Raw genomic sequence first — 15,913 nt, forward strand, 5'->3', positions numbered from 1 at the left:
TTGTGGGATGTGTCATCGCGACCGGTTTGGATGGTTTTGGTTTTCAGGTCGGCTTCGAGTTTTAGGAGTTTGTCCTCCAACTCTCGACGTCGCCTAGTTTCTCTCTGGAGGATTCTTTCGGCTTCCCGTTGATGTTCGGCCTCTTTTTCGAGCTGTTTGAGGCGATCTTGTTTAGCTTGTAGGGCCTCCATGATTTCTGTGTTTGGCGAATTCTTGTCTTTGTTTGGTTGAGGCGTATCCTTTGGTGTGGTGTCTGCGTTCTTATGCGGACTTCTCTCCTCCAATCCAGAGTCGTGGTCGTTGTCAAGGTTTTCTGCCATGGTGATGGGATGACTTTCAGGTTCCCCGACAACGGTGCCAATGTTTCGAGAGTTACCTGAAACTGTTAGGTCGATCTCGGATGAGATCTGCTGTGGCGGCCGGAGCTGATACGTCCGACTTGTGGGAGGCGGTGGTGGTGCTGATGTAGCTGATCCCTTGTCACCGGAGGGTGGTGGTACCTGCAAGAGACTCCGATGCTTAAGTTAGCATGAGTTTTAAGCAGGTATTTTGTAAAATCAGAGTATGAGTTATACCTGGGTGCTCCAGTGTATTTATAATGGTGTGGAGTGATCTTCTTTTGAGATAAGATAGTTATCTTATCTTATCTTTGAGTGAAGTCATCTTTATCTTTAAGGGAACTGCCCTTATCTTTCTAGGTTTGGGCTTCCTTTAGATTTGGGTCATGTTCCTCTGTTTGGGCCTACTTGGGCCTCTGTAGCATTTTGGCCGAACTCTTTTATGAAGAGGTCGGGTAATCCTGATCCGAAGAGGTTGGTCGACTTGTCTTTAACCAGCCTGGGTCATACAGCTCGACCTAGGGCATGAACAACGTTAATGCAAAAAATAATAAAAACACTATATGATCTTCGAAGGTAGGATGGTTGTTACTTATTGCACTATATGAGAGTGGGGTACAAAGAAATTTATCATTATTAGTTTGTTCGGCTTAATTTTTCAGCATAGAGTAGTGAACTCAACAAAAGAGTAAAGATATATTATGCTGAAATTCAATTTAGAGTTATGTAACTATTGATCGAAAAATATTTTTGATTAAGGTAAGTTGGTTCGAAGTAGTGAAGAGGTCGAAGATAAGAGCAGTTTTCGAAAAGATATACGTGTCAGCATTGGCTGGAGGTACTCGATGCAAATTCCATTTCGAAACACTCTATTTGAATCGAACAGGCTTAGTCGGTCAAGTTTTTGAAAGAGGTAGTCGAATGGGTTATTTCGAAAAGCAGATCGAGCGGTTACTTCAGTGGAGAAGTTGAAGGCATTTACCATGTGGGGAATTTATGAGTAAGCGTTGTCAGCCAAAAGGCAGGAACGGTTACCAAGGAGTGTGCATTCAAGATTGAATTTTGTAATTAATTGTCAGTTACAAAATTAGATTATAAATACTAGGAAGTTTTAAGGAATAAGGGTTGGAACTTTAATTCAGAAAACACTCAAGCACACTCACATCCCTGCGAATTCCTGAGTCTGCGATCGAGTTTCTTTTCTGTAGGGTTCCTTCCATGTTTTATCCTTTCAATTTATCTTTCTGTAAACTTTACTTTCTGAGTAAATTCATCTTTCAGGTATTTCTTTAATTTTCCCTGTCCAATTTACATTTTTGCACTTTTAAATTTTTTGTCAAAGCCCTTTGACCCAGTCGAAGGCACTTTATTGCTTTCTTTAAAATTTATTGCTTCAAATCTCTTTTCAAAAACTTTATTTCTTCATTTCTTTTATTGTTTTACAAATTTTACTTTATTTTACATTTTGATACCCATCTAATCGAAAACACTTTGATGCACTTTTAGAAAACTGGTACCTACAAAGAAGAGTAGGTTTCGCTCCCAGATCATTAGATATTGAACTACCATCGATTTGCTAAAAATTGACAAAATAAATTGGCACACCCGGTGGGACTGTTTTAAAATTAAAGTGTGTCAAAAAGTTGTTATATCATTCGGTGTATGTGATTGAGAAGTGGGAAAATCATTCACATGGCTGATGAAGTTTCAAATGTGAATGGTGGTTCTTCCACCAATGATAGTTTACCAGTAATTGTGCAACAAGCGGACATGACTTCACGTTCAGAAGGTGCAATAGGAAGTGAAAGCATAGCGGTTACCACTGTGCAAACTTGAAATGTTGGACGTAACATTCGTCCACGTGGTACTTTGCCACCATTTCAGCCTCTATTAACCACTGGTTGGCCTCTTTATGGTCTTCCTCTTGGCTATACCTTGCCAGTGAGTGATTTTGTTCCTCCTGTTTAGTTTGGGAGTGTAAATAGAGGGAATAATTCTCAAAACCCACAACAGTATTTCGAGTATTCTTGTGATTATAATGTGGGCTCTACTTCGAATGCTGCTAATTCGATGGTAGTGTATCGCAACAAGTAGAGGAAAGTCATCATGACTTAGTCAACTTATTGACTCAACAGATGACCACAGTTCTAAATCCTATGATGGCTGATCACGAATCTAAATTTGAACGTCTTGCTAGACAAGTCAAACGTATTGCTCAAATTGTAGATTATGAGGAAGGTGAAAGGCATAATGCCAAGGGAAATAATGAAGGATTCAAGAATATATTTCAAAATGAAAATAATATTTTTAATAGATAAAATCCTCATGTAATTCCCCATGCTGATGACTTTCTAGCTAGATTACGTGCTAATCATGGCGGTGAACGTTATCAAGTGACCAAAATTGTGGAAGAAGTACTTAATCGAGTTGGTCTGAATGTTGGTTTTATGAATTGACCTCACTTTGTGTCTGCTTTTTTCCAAGTTGTTAAAATGGCTGAAGTGCCAAGAGGGGTGAAAAATCCAAAGATAGTCACAAAGTTTGCCGGGGAAGTCGGAGAATCAACTACTGAATATATCGCTCGATACTTGGTTGAGATTAGAAATTTAGCCAATGATGAAAATTTGAAAATGAAGTTTTCTCCTTCTTCGTTAACGAAGAATGCATTTACTTGGTTTTTGAATCTTAGACCAAATTCGATAACGACATGGAATCAGTTAGAAACTGCTTTCAACTCTCAGTTCTATCGAGGAGAAATGAATGTGGCAGTTACTGATCTAGTGGCTTTGAAACGTGAAGATGGTGAAACCATTGACGATTATATGATATGTTTCAAGAATGCTAGGAGTAGATGCTATGTTTCATTACCTGAGAGTGAAGTGGTGAAAATAGCAACCATGGGCTAGGATTTTATATGCGCAGAAAGTTGCTCAATGTGCATATCCCTGATTTAGTCCATTTCGCCAAAAAAGTTCGTCAGACCGAACTTATGAAAAAAGAGAAAGAGAAATATAGGAGTGAGCAATGATCGAAGAGTAAACCTTTTACTCAGAAAGAAAAAGTTGCTTATGTGACTATGGAGTCCTCAGAAGAGAAACTCGATTTCGAAACAGAGGTTGATTTGGCCGAACTTAAGTAGGGCCTTCCATATGTCTGTTCCTTACTTAAAAAGCTTCCTAGTAATGAAAAGTTGAATGATTCAAAACTAAAAAGTGGAAAGAAATACAGTTTTGATATTTCGAAATCTGATCAGATTTTCGATGTGTTGCTTAAAAATTTGAAAGATTTGAAAGGAAAACCTTATTGTAAATTTCACCAAGCAACAAGTCATTCGACTAACAGTTGTGTTCGTTTCAGGGACTTTATTCAGGAAGCAATAATGGAGGGACGGTTGAAATTCGACGATGGAAAGAAGGAAATGAAGGTTGATGTCGATCCCTTCGATGTTGATGCCAGCTTTGTTAAGCCATGTTTCGGAGTAAACATGGTTGGCATATCCTATGACTTTGATGCGGCTCTTAATGATTTTGAGTCACAAGTCAGATCGGTGTATCCCCAAGCAGGAGACGGTTTGTTGGACTTTCTAGTTCAGCAAAAGAATTAAAGACCGGGACGTATCTCTGTGTCCACGGTGTAATGCTGTTTTTGATGCCGAAGAAGCAACAATTTTTGAAAAGGAGAGAATGAAGAAAGAATTGGCTCATAGAGAAGAACAGGCGCACCAGAGACAGCCGATTCGGCGCATAGAGGGTCAGAGTTCTAAGACCCCTCAACAAAGTGTGACTACAACTTTAAGCCGATCTCAGGCTATAGGTGTCCAGTGGATTTGGAACTGTCAGGAGTTCCAGAAGCGGGATGCTCTATATCGACGCAACCCACAGTGGGGTCATCAGGGACTTCCTCGAAACCGATATCCCTACTATCGTGGTCGAGCCAGAGGGTATCCCAGAGGCAGAGGAGGTAGGAGAAACTTCAATAAAAATAAGAAGCCTCAGGCAGAAGTAAGCAAGGGGGCAACCCCTTCTGTCCATTCCCGAATTGTCTTTCCTTCTGATGGAGAGACTTGTCCAAAGGGAATTCCATCTCCTGCAAAGATGAAAAAAGGCAAAGCAGTAGCTCAATCCTCAGGGGTCGATAAAAATAAAGAAATTGATGTTGATGAAGAATATTTCGAAGAAGGGGATGATGACATGATTGGAACGATTTCAATCATTCCAACCAAGTATTTGGGAGAATATGAAGGTGACCCAGAAGAAGATTATGATATGGAGGATGAGGAAGCTTTTTCATCCGAATTGAAGATGAGCCGGGGTATTTTCTTCGGCCTACTGAAAAACAAATGTCTCATCTCCGCCCACTTTATATAGCCACCACTTTGAGTGGGATTAAAGTAAATAAAGTCTTGATCGATGGTGGGGCAGCAATTAGTCTTTTATGCGAGAGGATGTTAATGAAGGTGGGAAAACATCCTGATGATTTGCTCCCCACAAATATTGCTGCGATGAACTTTAGTGGGGCTTCGTCTCCAGCAAAAGGGTTGGTCACTTTAAATGTAAAGGTTGGGTCATCTGAGTGAAACACAGTGCTCATGGTGGTTCAATCAAAAGCCTGTTATAATGCTTTGCTGGGGCGAGACTGGATCCATGGTGTGGGATCCGTACCTTCTACTATACACCAAAGTGTTCTTCTTTGGACGAAGGATGGCAAGCCTGAAGTCATTTGAATATTGATAGGACACTAAACTCTTATAATTGTGAAGGTTGCTACCTGTCCTCGGAAGGATTCTCTGTGAAGTTGCATTACCCAGAGTTGAATTTTACTCCAACCGGTTGGGATTGTCTTCCTTGAAGATCTTCAAAAAGGTTGCAATATGGACCAGGTTGAGGAATTTTTCGATTACCTGGTAACTTTGCATAATTATTTAAATAATTATCTTTCTGTAGGAAATAAAGATGATTCTTCTGATGAAGTAGAATCACATAGGGTTCGAAGTTCTTTTAATGATAATTGTATCAACTCGATATCCTTAGTTGAGTTTAGTCATAGTTTACTTGTTCCTTCTTTATGTAATGGAAGTGATGTTGCTGGCCGAATTGCTGATTTAGTGGCAGAGGCGTATTGTATTAAAAATCGAAGTAATTTTAATTTACTAAATGATCAAGTTCATCCTACTCCCAATAAGTCTGTTGATTTTTCTTTTGATTGCATCTATGATCTAGAACCTTTGGGTTTCGAAAAATATTCAGTAAAAGATGATGGTCAGTTCAAAGGGTTTGAATCTCAAGATCCCTTAAAAGAAATTAATTTGGGGACTCTTGATGATGTTTGAATTACATATATTTGTAAAGATCTTGTCGATCCAAAACTTTTCCATCTTTTACATGAATTTAAAGATTATTTTGCTTGAGATTATCATGAGATGCCTAGTCTCGATCGTTCTCTTAGCTTGTAGAGCATCGATTAGGATTGAAATCAAATGCTCGACTTGTGAAGCAAACCCCTCGTCGATTTGCTCCAAAAATTAATCAAAAGATTAAAGAAGAGATAGAACGCTTGATTAAAGCGAAATTTATTTGACCTGCACAATATGTGGAATGGGTTTCGAATATCGTTCATGTGATGAAGAAAAATAGGAAGTTAAGAGTATGCATTGATTTTCGAGATTTGAATAATGCTACTCCGAAGGATGAATACTTTATGCCAATTGCAGATATGTTGATCGATTCTGCAGCGGAAAATGAAATTTTAAGTTTTATGCATGGTTATTCAGGATATAACCAAATCTTCATTGCGGAAGATGATGTGTCCAAAACTGCTTTTCATTGTCCTGGGGCATTACGCACTTATGAATGGGTAGTTATGCCCTTCGGTTTGAAAAATGCCGGTGCTACTTATCAACGAGCGATGAATGCTATATTCCATGAGTTTATTGGAAACTTTATGGAAGTGTACATCGATGACGTCATGGTCAAGTTAACTTCGGTGACTCAACATATTGATCACCTAAGAAAAGCATTTGTCATCATGAGGAAGAAGGGATTAAAAATGAACCCTTTAAAATGTGCTTATGGGGTATCGGCCAGAAATTTTTTAGGTTTTGTTGTTCATAAAAAGGGGATTGCAATTGATAAAAATAAAGCAGATGCAATATTAGCATTGTCCGCACCTAAATCAAAAAAAGAAGTGCAATCTTTCTTAGGTAAGGTGAATTATCTCAAAAAGTTCATTTCGAATCTTTCTGATCGAACTCGAGTGTTTGCACCTTTAGTAAAATTAAAGAATGATTCACAGTTCGAATGGACGAATGAGCATCAATTAACATTCGATTCGATTAAGGCTTATTTGTCTAAGGCTCCGATTATGGAAAATGTTCGTCCACATGAGCCTTTAAAATTATACATTGCAGCATCTAAGAACACAATTGGGTGTATGTTAGCCCAAGATGATGAGAATGGTCGTGAGCAGGCTGTTTATTACCTTAGTCGAGTTCTAACTGATATCGAAACAAGGTATTCCCCGATAGAAAAATTATGTTTGTCTTTATATTATGCCTGTATGAAATTAAAATGTTATATGATGGCTAAATCGGTGAAGGTTATAGCACAAACTGATCTCATCAAATATATGTTAAGTTTCCCAATGTTACGAGGACGTTTAGGGAAATTGATGCTAGCCTTGACTAAGTTTGATTTACAATATGTCCCGGCTAAAGCTGTAAAAGGCTAGGTCATTGCAGATTTTCTTGTCGATAATTTGAATAATCTGAATGACAAGGGGGCAAATGTAATCGACGTTAAAGTCGATTATTGGAAGTTATATTTTGATGGATCGAAGCACAAAGATGGTGCGGGGGTTGGAATTCTTATTATCTCACCAGAGGGGATTCCGTCTGAATTCTTATTTGAATTAAAATATCCTTGCTCGAATAACGTGGCGGAGTACAAAGCTTTGATTTTGGGTCTCGAAATATTAATTAATAAAGGGGCTTCGGAGGTCCAGATATTAGGGGATTCCTAGTTGGTTTTAAAGCAGTTATCGAAGGAGTTTAAATGCAATAATGAGAAGTTGCAAAAGTATTTAACAACTGCTTGGGAGTTGTTAACCTCCTTTCGAAAAGTTTTGTTGGTTCACATCCCAATGATTCATAATGAAATTACTAATGAATTAGCCCAAATTGCTTCAAGATATAGAATCGGTCCAGAGACTCTTAAAAAATTGGCTAGTATTCAACAAATAGTAGTGCCTGCAAATGAAAGAGAGGCTATGTGCATAAATAGATGGGAAAACGATGATTGGAGGAAGCCCATTGCTGAGTATTTGAAAAATCCCAATACCTCGGTTGAAAGAAAGATAAAATTGCAGGCGATGAATTTTATTTTAATGGCCAATGAATTGTATAAGAAAGGAATCGATGGAAGTTTATCGAGATGTTTAGGCCTAGATGATCAAAGTATTGCTTTGGGCGAAGTCCATAATAGGATATGTGGTGCTCATCAGGCTGGAAAGAAGATGAAGTAGGTGTTATATCGCAATCATGTGTATTGGCCGTCTATGATAAAAAATTGTATCGATTATGCAAAGGCATGTCAAGAATGCCAGAAACATGGTTTGATACAACGGATTCCAGCATCTAGGTTGCATTCGATAATAAAACCATGGCCATTTAGAGGTTGGGCTTTGGATCTGATTTGGTTAATTCACCCTCCTTCATCGAAACAACATAAATTTATTTTGGTAGCAATTGATTATTTTACAAAATGGGTCGAAGCAGTTCCCCTAATAGAAGTTGGTCAAAATGAAATAATATACTTCATTGAGGAACGTATTATCCATTGATTTGGAATTCCTCAAACGTTGAGTACTGACCAAGGAACTATATTTATTGGTCAGCGAATTAAAAATTTTGCAGCCTCGAGGAATATCAATATGATTACCTTAACTCCTGATTATGCACAAGCTAATGGGCAAGTGGAGGCAGCAAATAAGATCTTGATAAGTTTGATCAAGAAGCATATCGGGAATAAACCCCGAACGTGGCATGAGACTTTAAGCCAAGTGTTGTGGGTTTATCGAAATTCGCCAAGGGGGTCAACAAGTACTTCGCCCTATAAACTGGTTTATGGCCATGATGCAGTGCTACCAATAGAGGTTAATTTGAATACTTTGAGAGTATCCAAACAGAATGATTTACCAGTTGATGACTGCTGGAATGCGATGTTTGATGAGTTGAATGAATTGGATTCAGAGTGAATCCTGGAACTTGAGAATATGATTCGACAAAAAGAGAGCATTGCTCGAAGTTATAATCGTCGAATAAGAGAAAAGTATTTCAGTATAGGTGAATTGGTTTTAAAAGTTATTTTGCCAATAGAAAAGAAATTGAGATTTCTTGGCAAATGGTCCCATACTTGGGAAGGTCCTTTCTAGGTGATAGGATTGTATTCGGGAAATGCATATCGAATTAAAGATATCGAATCAGGAAATATAATTGATTCGATTAATGAAAAATACTTAAAGCAATATTTTTGTTTGCCAAATTGAAGTTGAGATGCATAAGTCCGAAAGAAAATAAACTATTACAAATACTAAAATCACTACTGAAATCTAAGAGGAATGGGGTGCCAAGAGTTTTTCCAAGTCTGAGCGTAGCTTTGTCCTGTTGTTATCCAAAGTTGAAAGTGCCTCAGAAAGGGATTAAAATTCTATTATCATTATCTTGAAGTTGGGGGTCGCCAATAACTTCATTGTTGACTTGATTCAGTATGTGAAGCGCCGGTGGAGCTGGTGGTGCTAGCTGGGGACCTTTACCCTTGTCTTGGGGGCAGCGACGTGAGAAGAGGAAGTGGCCATTGCAGAGCAGAGAAAGAGGAAGTTTGAAAGGTTAATGGTTACGCAAGAAAGACTGGTGCAAAAGGAATTCAGAGAGCAAGAGTTCGAGAAAAATTGAATGGGGGGCAAAAATGTCGAATTTAAAGGAAGTGTTGTTATGCCCGTTATTACAGAAAGAATGCAAAAAGAGGTAACTTCGCAAAGAAGGCGAAGTGGTGGAAAGAGAAAGCGCAAGTCTCGAGAAACGTGTCAAGTGGATCAGTATTAATGGAAAGTTAAATGGTAATTATTACTGATTTAAGAGATTAAAATTTGAATTTGGATTAAGTGTTTTATCTTCCAATAATGTTATTTGAAGGCAAACACATTAATCCAAGGAGGCAATTTGTTGATCGAAAAATATTTTTGATTAAGGTAAGTTGGTTCGAAGTAGTGAAGAGGTTGAAGATACGAGCATTTTTCGAAAAGATACACGTGTCAGCATTGGCTGGAGGTACTCGATGCAAATTTGATTTCGAAACACTCTATTTGAATCGAACAGGCTTAGTCGGTCAAGTATTCGAAAGAGGTAATTGAATGGGTTATTTCGGAAAGCAGATCGAGCGGTTACTTCAGTGGAGAAGTGGAAGGCATTTACCATGTGGGGAATTTATGAGTAAGCGTTGTCAGCCAAAAGGCGGGAACGGTTACCAAGGAGTGTGCTTTCAAGATTGCATTTTGTAATTAATTGTCAGTTACAAAAGTAGATTATAAATACTAGGACGTTTTAAGGAATAAGGGTTGGAACTTTAATTCAAAAAACACTCAAGCACACTCACATCCCTTGCGAATTCCTGAGTTTGCGATCGAGTTTCTTTTCTGTAGGGTTCTTTCTATGTTTTATCCTTTCAATTTATCTTTCTGTAAACTTTACTTTCCAAGTAAATTCATCTTTCAGGCATTTCTTTAATTTTTCCTGTCCAATTTACATTTCTGCACTTTTAAATTCTTTGTCAAAGCCCTTTGACCCAGTCAAAGGCACTTTATTGCTTTCTTTAAACTTTATTGCTTTAAATCTCTTTTTGAAAACTTTATTTCTTTATTTCTTTTATTGTTTTACAAATTTTACTTTATTTTACATTTTGATTCCCGTCTAATCGAAGACACTTTGATGCACTTTTAGAAAACTGGTACCTCCAAAGAGGAGTAGGATTCGCTCCCAGATCATTAGATATCGAACCACCATTGATTTGCTAAAAATCGACAAAACAGTAAGCATTCTCGATCATCCACTTAAGGCTCTATTGATCATATTGACATTTGTAGGACCAATATGCCCATCCAAAGGTTGCACGTGAATACACATCCAATTGTGCTTGTGCATAGTTCTGATAATCTTCCTTTGATGCACCTTGCACGCTCCATGCACTAGTCCATTCCCCTACCAATACCATAATAATGTAACTATCATGATTGTATGTTCAATAATATTATTGCTTAGAGTTTGGTTTGTATCTAACCAACAAAACTAAGAGCGTTAGTTGAAGAGACACCACTGAGATCCGAGGCTCTTTGATTTCTTATGAAGTCAATGTTTTGTTGTGTGTTCTGGCTATTGAAGTAATCGGAATAAAGATTGTAGTAATGCACATCAATGACTACATTATTAAAATGTTGGACAAATGAGAGAAGTACTTTAGAATCATGATCCAATGGGTTTGACATGATGACATAAGCACTCTGGCTATATCTCCTCACAGCATCATAAGCTTGCTTGTAATAGTTTTTTAGGCTATCTAGATTGACACCCGATGGCTCATTCATCAATTCTACTCCTCCTAGGCTTGGATTGTCACCGTATCTGTTAATAAAAGAAATCAATTCTTCAAACCATAACACAACATTGAACATATGTATGGTACAATTCTGTTGAAGTAAAATAAAACCTTCGTGCAAAGAAGTCAATGACTGAGACTGTGTTTGGTATGTATGAATCTCCCCATTCTATATATCCATCTCTTGCCCCACTGTGATCATTGCCGTTCTGAGAACCTTGAACTGCATGCAAGTCCATTATCACTGATGAGCGGATAATTTATACGCTTTTTGGCATTATTTTTACATAGTTTTCAGTATGATTTAGTTAGTTTTAAACATATTTTTATTAGTTTTTAAATAAAAATCACATTTCAGGACTTTACTATGAGTTTGTGTGTTTTTCTATGATTTCAGGTATTTTCTGGCTGAAATTGAGGGACTTGAGCAAAAATCAGATTCAGAGGCTGAAGAAGGACTGCAGATGCTATTGGATTCTGACCTCCCTGCACTCGAAGTGGATTTTCTAGAGCTACAGAACTCCAAATGGCGCGCTCTCAATTGAGTTGGAAAGTAGACATCCAGAGATTTCCATCAATATATAATATTCCATACTTTGCCCGAGTTTAGACGATACAAACTGGCGTTCAACGCCAGCTTCCTGCCCTATTCTGGAGTTAAACGCCAGAAACAAGTTGCAAAGTGGAGTTAAACGCCAGAAACAGGTTACAAACTGGCGTTCAACTCCAAGAGAAGCCTTTACACGTGTAAAGCTCAATGCTCAGCCTAAGCACACATCAAGTGGGCCCCGGAAGTGGATTTCTGCATCATTTACTCATTTCTGTAAACCCTAGTAACTAGTTTAGTATAAATAGGACTTTTTACTATTGTATTTATATCTTTGGATTATCTTTTGATCCTTTGATCACGTTTTGGAGGCTGGCCATTCGGCCATGCCTGGACCATTATCACTTATGTATTTTCAACGGTAGAGTTTCTACACACCATAGATTAAGGTGTGGAGCTCTGCTGTTCCTCATGAATTAATGCAAAGTACTATTGTTTTTCTATTCAACTCAAGCCTATTTCTTATCTAAGATATACACTTGTTCTTCAACTTGAGGAAGGTGATGATCCGTGACACTCATCATCATTCTCACCCATGAACGCGTGCCTGACAATCACCTCCGTTCTACCTGCAATCGCTTAAGTGCATATCTCTTAGACTTCTGGTTCATGATGCATGGTTGCCTCGCCTGACAACCGAGCCTTCCATTCCATGAGATCAAAGTCTTCGTGGTATAGGCTAGAATTATTGGCGGCCATTCTTGAGATCTGGAAAGTCTAAACCTTGTCTGTGGTATTCCGAGTAGGATCTGGGAAGAGATGGCTGTGACGAGTTTCAAACTCGCGAGTGCTGGGCGTAGTGACAGACGCAAAAGGATGACTGAATCCTATTCCAGTATGATCGATAACCGACAGATGAATAGCCGTGCAGTGACAGCGCATTTTGGACCATTTTCACTGAGAGGACGGGATGTAGCCATTGACAACGGTGATGCCCTGCATAAGCTTGCCATGGAAGGGAGTAGGAATGATTGGATGAAGACAGCAGGAAAGCAGAGGTTCAGGAGGAACGAAAGTATCTCTATACGCTTATCTGAAATTCTCACCAATGAATTACATAAGTATCTCTATCCTAGTTTATATTTTATTTATATTTTTATTATCAATGCACTATAACCATTTGAATCCGCCTGACTGAGATTTACAAGGTGACCATAGCTTGCTTCAAGCCGACAATCTCCGTGGGATCGACCCTTACTCACGTAAGATTTATTACTTAGACGACCCAGTGCACTTGCTGGTTAGTTGTGCGAAGTTATGATGAAGTGTGATTCACGTTTGAGAGCACCAAGTCTTTGGCGCCATTGTTGATGATCGCAATTTCGTGCACCAATAACTTTCATCCCATGCTTTTTGCGAGTAACAAATAGTTAGGTGATGGACGCATATAGAGGAAGATGAATTAACTCACTGCGTCCATGTAAAAGCATTGTCCAAAGCTGCCAAAGATCCCCCTACAAAAGGCTTAGGTGGACTCGGGTCTTGTGCTATCCACCATCCAATGGGTATTCTAACTGCAGTTAATCCATTTTCCGACATGAATATGAAATCATCTTCGGTTATATATGTATCCCAGTTATTCTGCAGGGTAGGCATGAATGCAATGAGTTCAACAAGTCTCATAGTTTTTAACAAAAATTGTAAATTAGATTTCTTACATGCATGACTTGAGGAGCTCTAGCAGGGCTGTAACCATTAGTAAGTTGATACTCTCCTTGTAACTGATTTGCAACTTTATCATTTAAACGAAAGACGGAGGGGTCATTCTCATCCTAATTAGTGCCTGCATAATCTGCTGTCACTGATGTCTCCGGTTGAACCTTCACACACAAGATTTTAGAGATATTTTCAAAGTAAATGTATTTATCCAATGTGAATAGCTTGATGATGGAGTAAGTATTATATTACCTGTAAGAACATAACGTTTGATGCTTTGATTCTAATTTTGTTGGGGTCGTTGCTATTCCTTACAATCTGAAATGTTTTCGGGTTGCTAGGCAAGTTGGAAACTGCAGCGATTTTGTTTCCACTGCCTTGATTTTCTAGCCCAAGAAATTGCTTGTTAAACACTCTAAAATTGAAGGATGTGTCACTGACCCTCCATAGCTGCAAAAAAGCACAGGACAGGATGAAATTCCAAAAGCATAAAAAATGGATCTTAATGGAATTCTTTCACATAAAACAACATGCCTTGAATGTTTCCCAACCTGAAGCTGAAGCACGGTTGGCAACAAGATCAGCTCCTCCTCCATTTTCTGCTGCGAGATATTTTTGGAACTTAGTGGACATTAGCTGCACTTGAGTTCCATCCTGAAATCAACGAAATTCATAAGCAATTCTATTAAATTTGCAAATGAAGTGGATCCTAATAAAGAAAGAATCATACCAAGAGATCTGTTCCAAGGGTTACCTGAAACTGTAGGTCGATCTCGGTCGAGATCTTCTGTGCTGGTCGGTGCTGACGTGTCTGGCTGGTGGGCGGCGGCCAGAGCTGTTGTGTCCGACTAGTGGGACTGGCTGCACTGTTGGGATACCTGCAAGGGACTCCGATGCTTAAGTTAGCAAGGGTATTAACAGGCTTTTTAGTAGAACCAGAGTATGAGTTATACCTGGATGCTCCAACGTATTTATAGAGGTGTGATAGTGACCTTTTTAGATAAGATAAGTTAGTTATCTTATCTTATCTTTGGGTGAGGTCAGCTTATCTTCAAGGGAACCGCCCTTCTCTCTGTAGGCTTGGGCTGCCTTTGGAATTGGGTCATGTTCCTCGATTTTGGGCCCTCTTTAGGCTTTCCTATCGATTTGTCCGAGCTCTTTGGGAAGAGGTCGGATGGTTTGACCTAAAGAGGTCGGTCGCTTTGTCGCTAGTCATCCCGGGTCAGACATCTCGACTCAGGGTATGAACAGTGCCCCTGCTCAAGCTTGGTCTTTCTTTTGAGGTCGAGTCTTGATTTTAGGACTTCGATCCTTTTCTGGTGAAAGCCGAACTCGAGCATCTGTCGATTTTCTCTTTGTAGAGTCTTCTTTTGAATGTGGAACATTTTTTCTTTATTCTTAAAAGTGCGCGCTTTGCATTAGCGCTCTGGTCTTGGGAATACGCGAGAATTTAATACCCTTATTAATTGTTTTTAATGCTCCGTTTCTCTTGCCTCTTCATTTTGAATTTTGCACTCAGAAAAAAGCGGTTTCCTCTTCTCTGTAACTTCCCCCTTTTTTCTCTCTTCCTTTCTGTTTCGCCTGAAGTTTGGATTTTTATTTTTCTCTGTGATGCTTTCTGCCTGAGAGGTGACTCTAATCCTTGTCGCTTCAGCTTCCAGCTTTCTCTAGAGTTTTCTCCCTTTTTCCAGGTTGGTTCTTTCTTACTTTCTTCGTCGCTTGCATTATGTTATTTCCAGCTTTGACTTTAGAAAGTTTGAACCTTTTGTATCGCCATGCATCTGCTTGTTTATTGTTGTGGGGGTATTTCTTGCTTTTGAAATGGTCCTTCTGTACTCTAGGGTTCATGCCGTTTATTTTTCTTCTTTTTGCGAACTGCATGAACCTGCTTGCTTTCTCGAAAGATTGCTCCTTTGATTTTTTTTGCCATGTTGATAGTTTTCTTTGCTGATGAATTTTGTAAAAGATAACGATGCTTTTTTATTTCTCTAAAAAAGGTTGTGTCTTTGACGATTTCTTCTTGATACGTTTTGTTATTTGGTTGCTTTGTTTGTTGACCAAGCTGAGACTGTGGGTCTGGAGGGTAGTTATTTTGATGGTTTTATCCGTGGTTCGTGGCTTTCTATTCAGAGTGTCGTTTTAGTTGAAAAGGGTCATTATCTTCCTGTATCGAAGTGTAGGTTTGTAGGTTTTCCTGAGTCCTTGTTCTGTAACTGCCTCCAAAGAATACCCCTGGATCTTTGGTGTGGGTCCTGGGGTTTCCTTTTGTTGCTTGCACTACGCTGGATTATGTTGGTCGAGTTGTTTTGATTTCGTCCGAGATGTTTTTTAGTTCCAATCTTCTTTTCTTTTTGTAGGACTAGCTGACCTCATGTCTTCTCGCAAAAATATTGTTGAGACATCTTCCCAAGTCCTTGAGGGCATGGCTGATTGGGTGGATTCTATGGTTCTTCTGTGTGTTTTGTTGGTTGACTCCGAGTTTTGTCAGCAGCTTAGGCAATTTCATAGGTTTTGTGGTAATAGTAATGATGAAAAGAACTATGAGCTTGTATCTCCTAATTCTGAGGAAAGGGTCTGTTTTTCTACCCGAATTGCTGGAGAGCACCCCTTTTTCTATGCATATGACTTCTTTTTTAGTCAAATAAATATTACTCTTCCTTTTACCCCTT

General features: G+C 38.8%; 2 protein-coding genes and 1 long non-coding RNA gene across 3 annotated transcripts; 1 reads left to right on the forward strand and 2 right to left on the reverse strand.

The window, feature by feature from the left end:
• Window positions 8,265–8,588, forward strand: LOC107648468. Its single transcript, XM_016352323.1, has one exon. The coding sequence runs from the start codon at window positions 8,265–8,267 to the stop codon at window positions 8,586–8,588; it is 324 nt and encodes a 107-aa protein (XP_016207809.1).
• LOC107617223 (glucan 1,3-beta-glucosidase-like) lies at window positions 10,429–11,226 on the reverse strand. The gene is made up of 3 exons (XM_021119116.1): window positions 11,093–11,226; window positions 10,667–11,007; window positions 10,429–10,587 (listed from the first exon to the last, which is right to left on the reverse strand). The coding sequence occupies exons 1-3, from the start codon at window positions 11,218–11,220 to the stop codon at window positions 10,448–10,450; spliced, it is 609 nt and encodes a 202-aa protein (XP_020974775.1). The 5' UTR covers window positions 11,221–11,226; the 3' UTR covers window positions 10,429–10,447.
• Window positions 13,117–13,427, reverse strand: LOC110270246. The gene is made up of 2 exons (XR_002359562.1): window positions 13,247–13,427; window positions 13,117–13,169 (listed from the first exon to the last, which is right to left on the reverse strand). It is a non-coding gene; the product is annotated as an uncharacterized LOC110270246 (long non-coding RNA).

The sequence above is a fragment of the Arachis ipaensis genome, chromosome B01 (genome assembly GCF_000816755.2).
Source record: "Arachis ipaensis cultivar K30076 chromosome B01, Araip1.1, whole genome shotgun sequence".
In the NCBI taxonomy this organism is placed as follows: Eukaryota; Viridiplantae; Streptophyta; class Magnoliopsida; order Fabales; family Fabaceae; genus Arachis; species Arachis ipaensis.

Bases quoted from the DNA above. Each gene is read 5' to 3' on its own strand.
- LOC107617223 (XM_021119116.1), bottom strand. From the start codon at position 11,220: ATGGACTTGCATGCAGTTCAAGGTTCTCAGAACGGCAATGATCACAGT. The intron at 11,008-11,092 runs GTTTTATTTTAC...TTTTATTAACAG, and splicing joins ATTGACTTCTTTGCACGAAG to ATACGGTGACAATCCAAGCC. The intron at 10,588-10,666 runs GTTAGATACAAA...TGGTATTGGTAG, and splicing joins TAACGCTCTTAGTTTTGTTG to GGGAATGGACTAGTGCATGG.
- LOC107648468 (XM_016352323.1), top strand. From the start codon at position 8,265: ATGATTACCTTAACTCCTGATTATGCACAAGCTAATGGGCAAGTGGAG.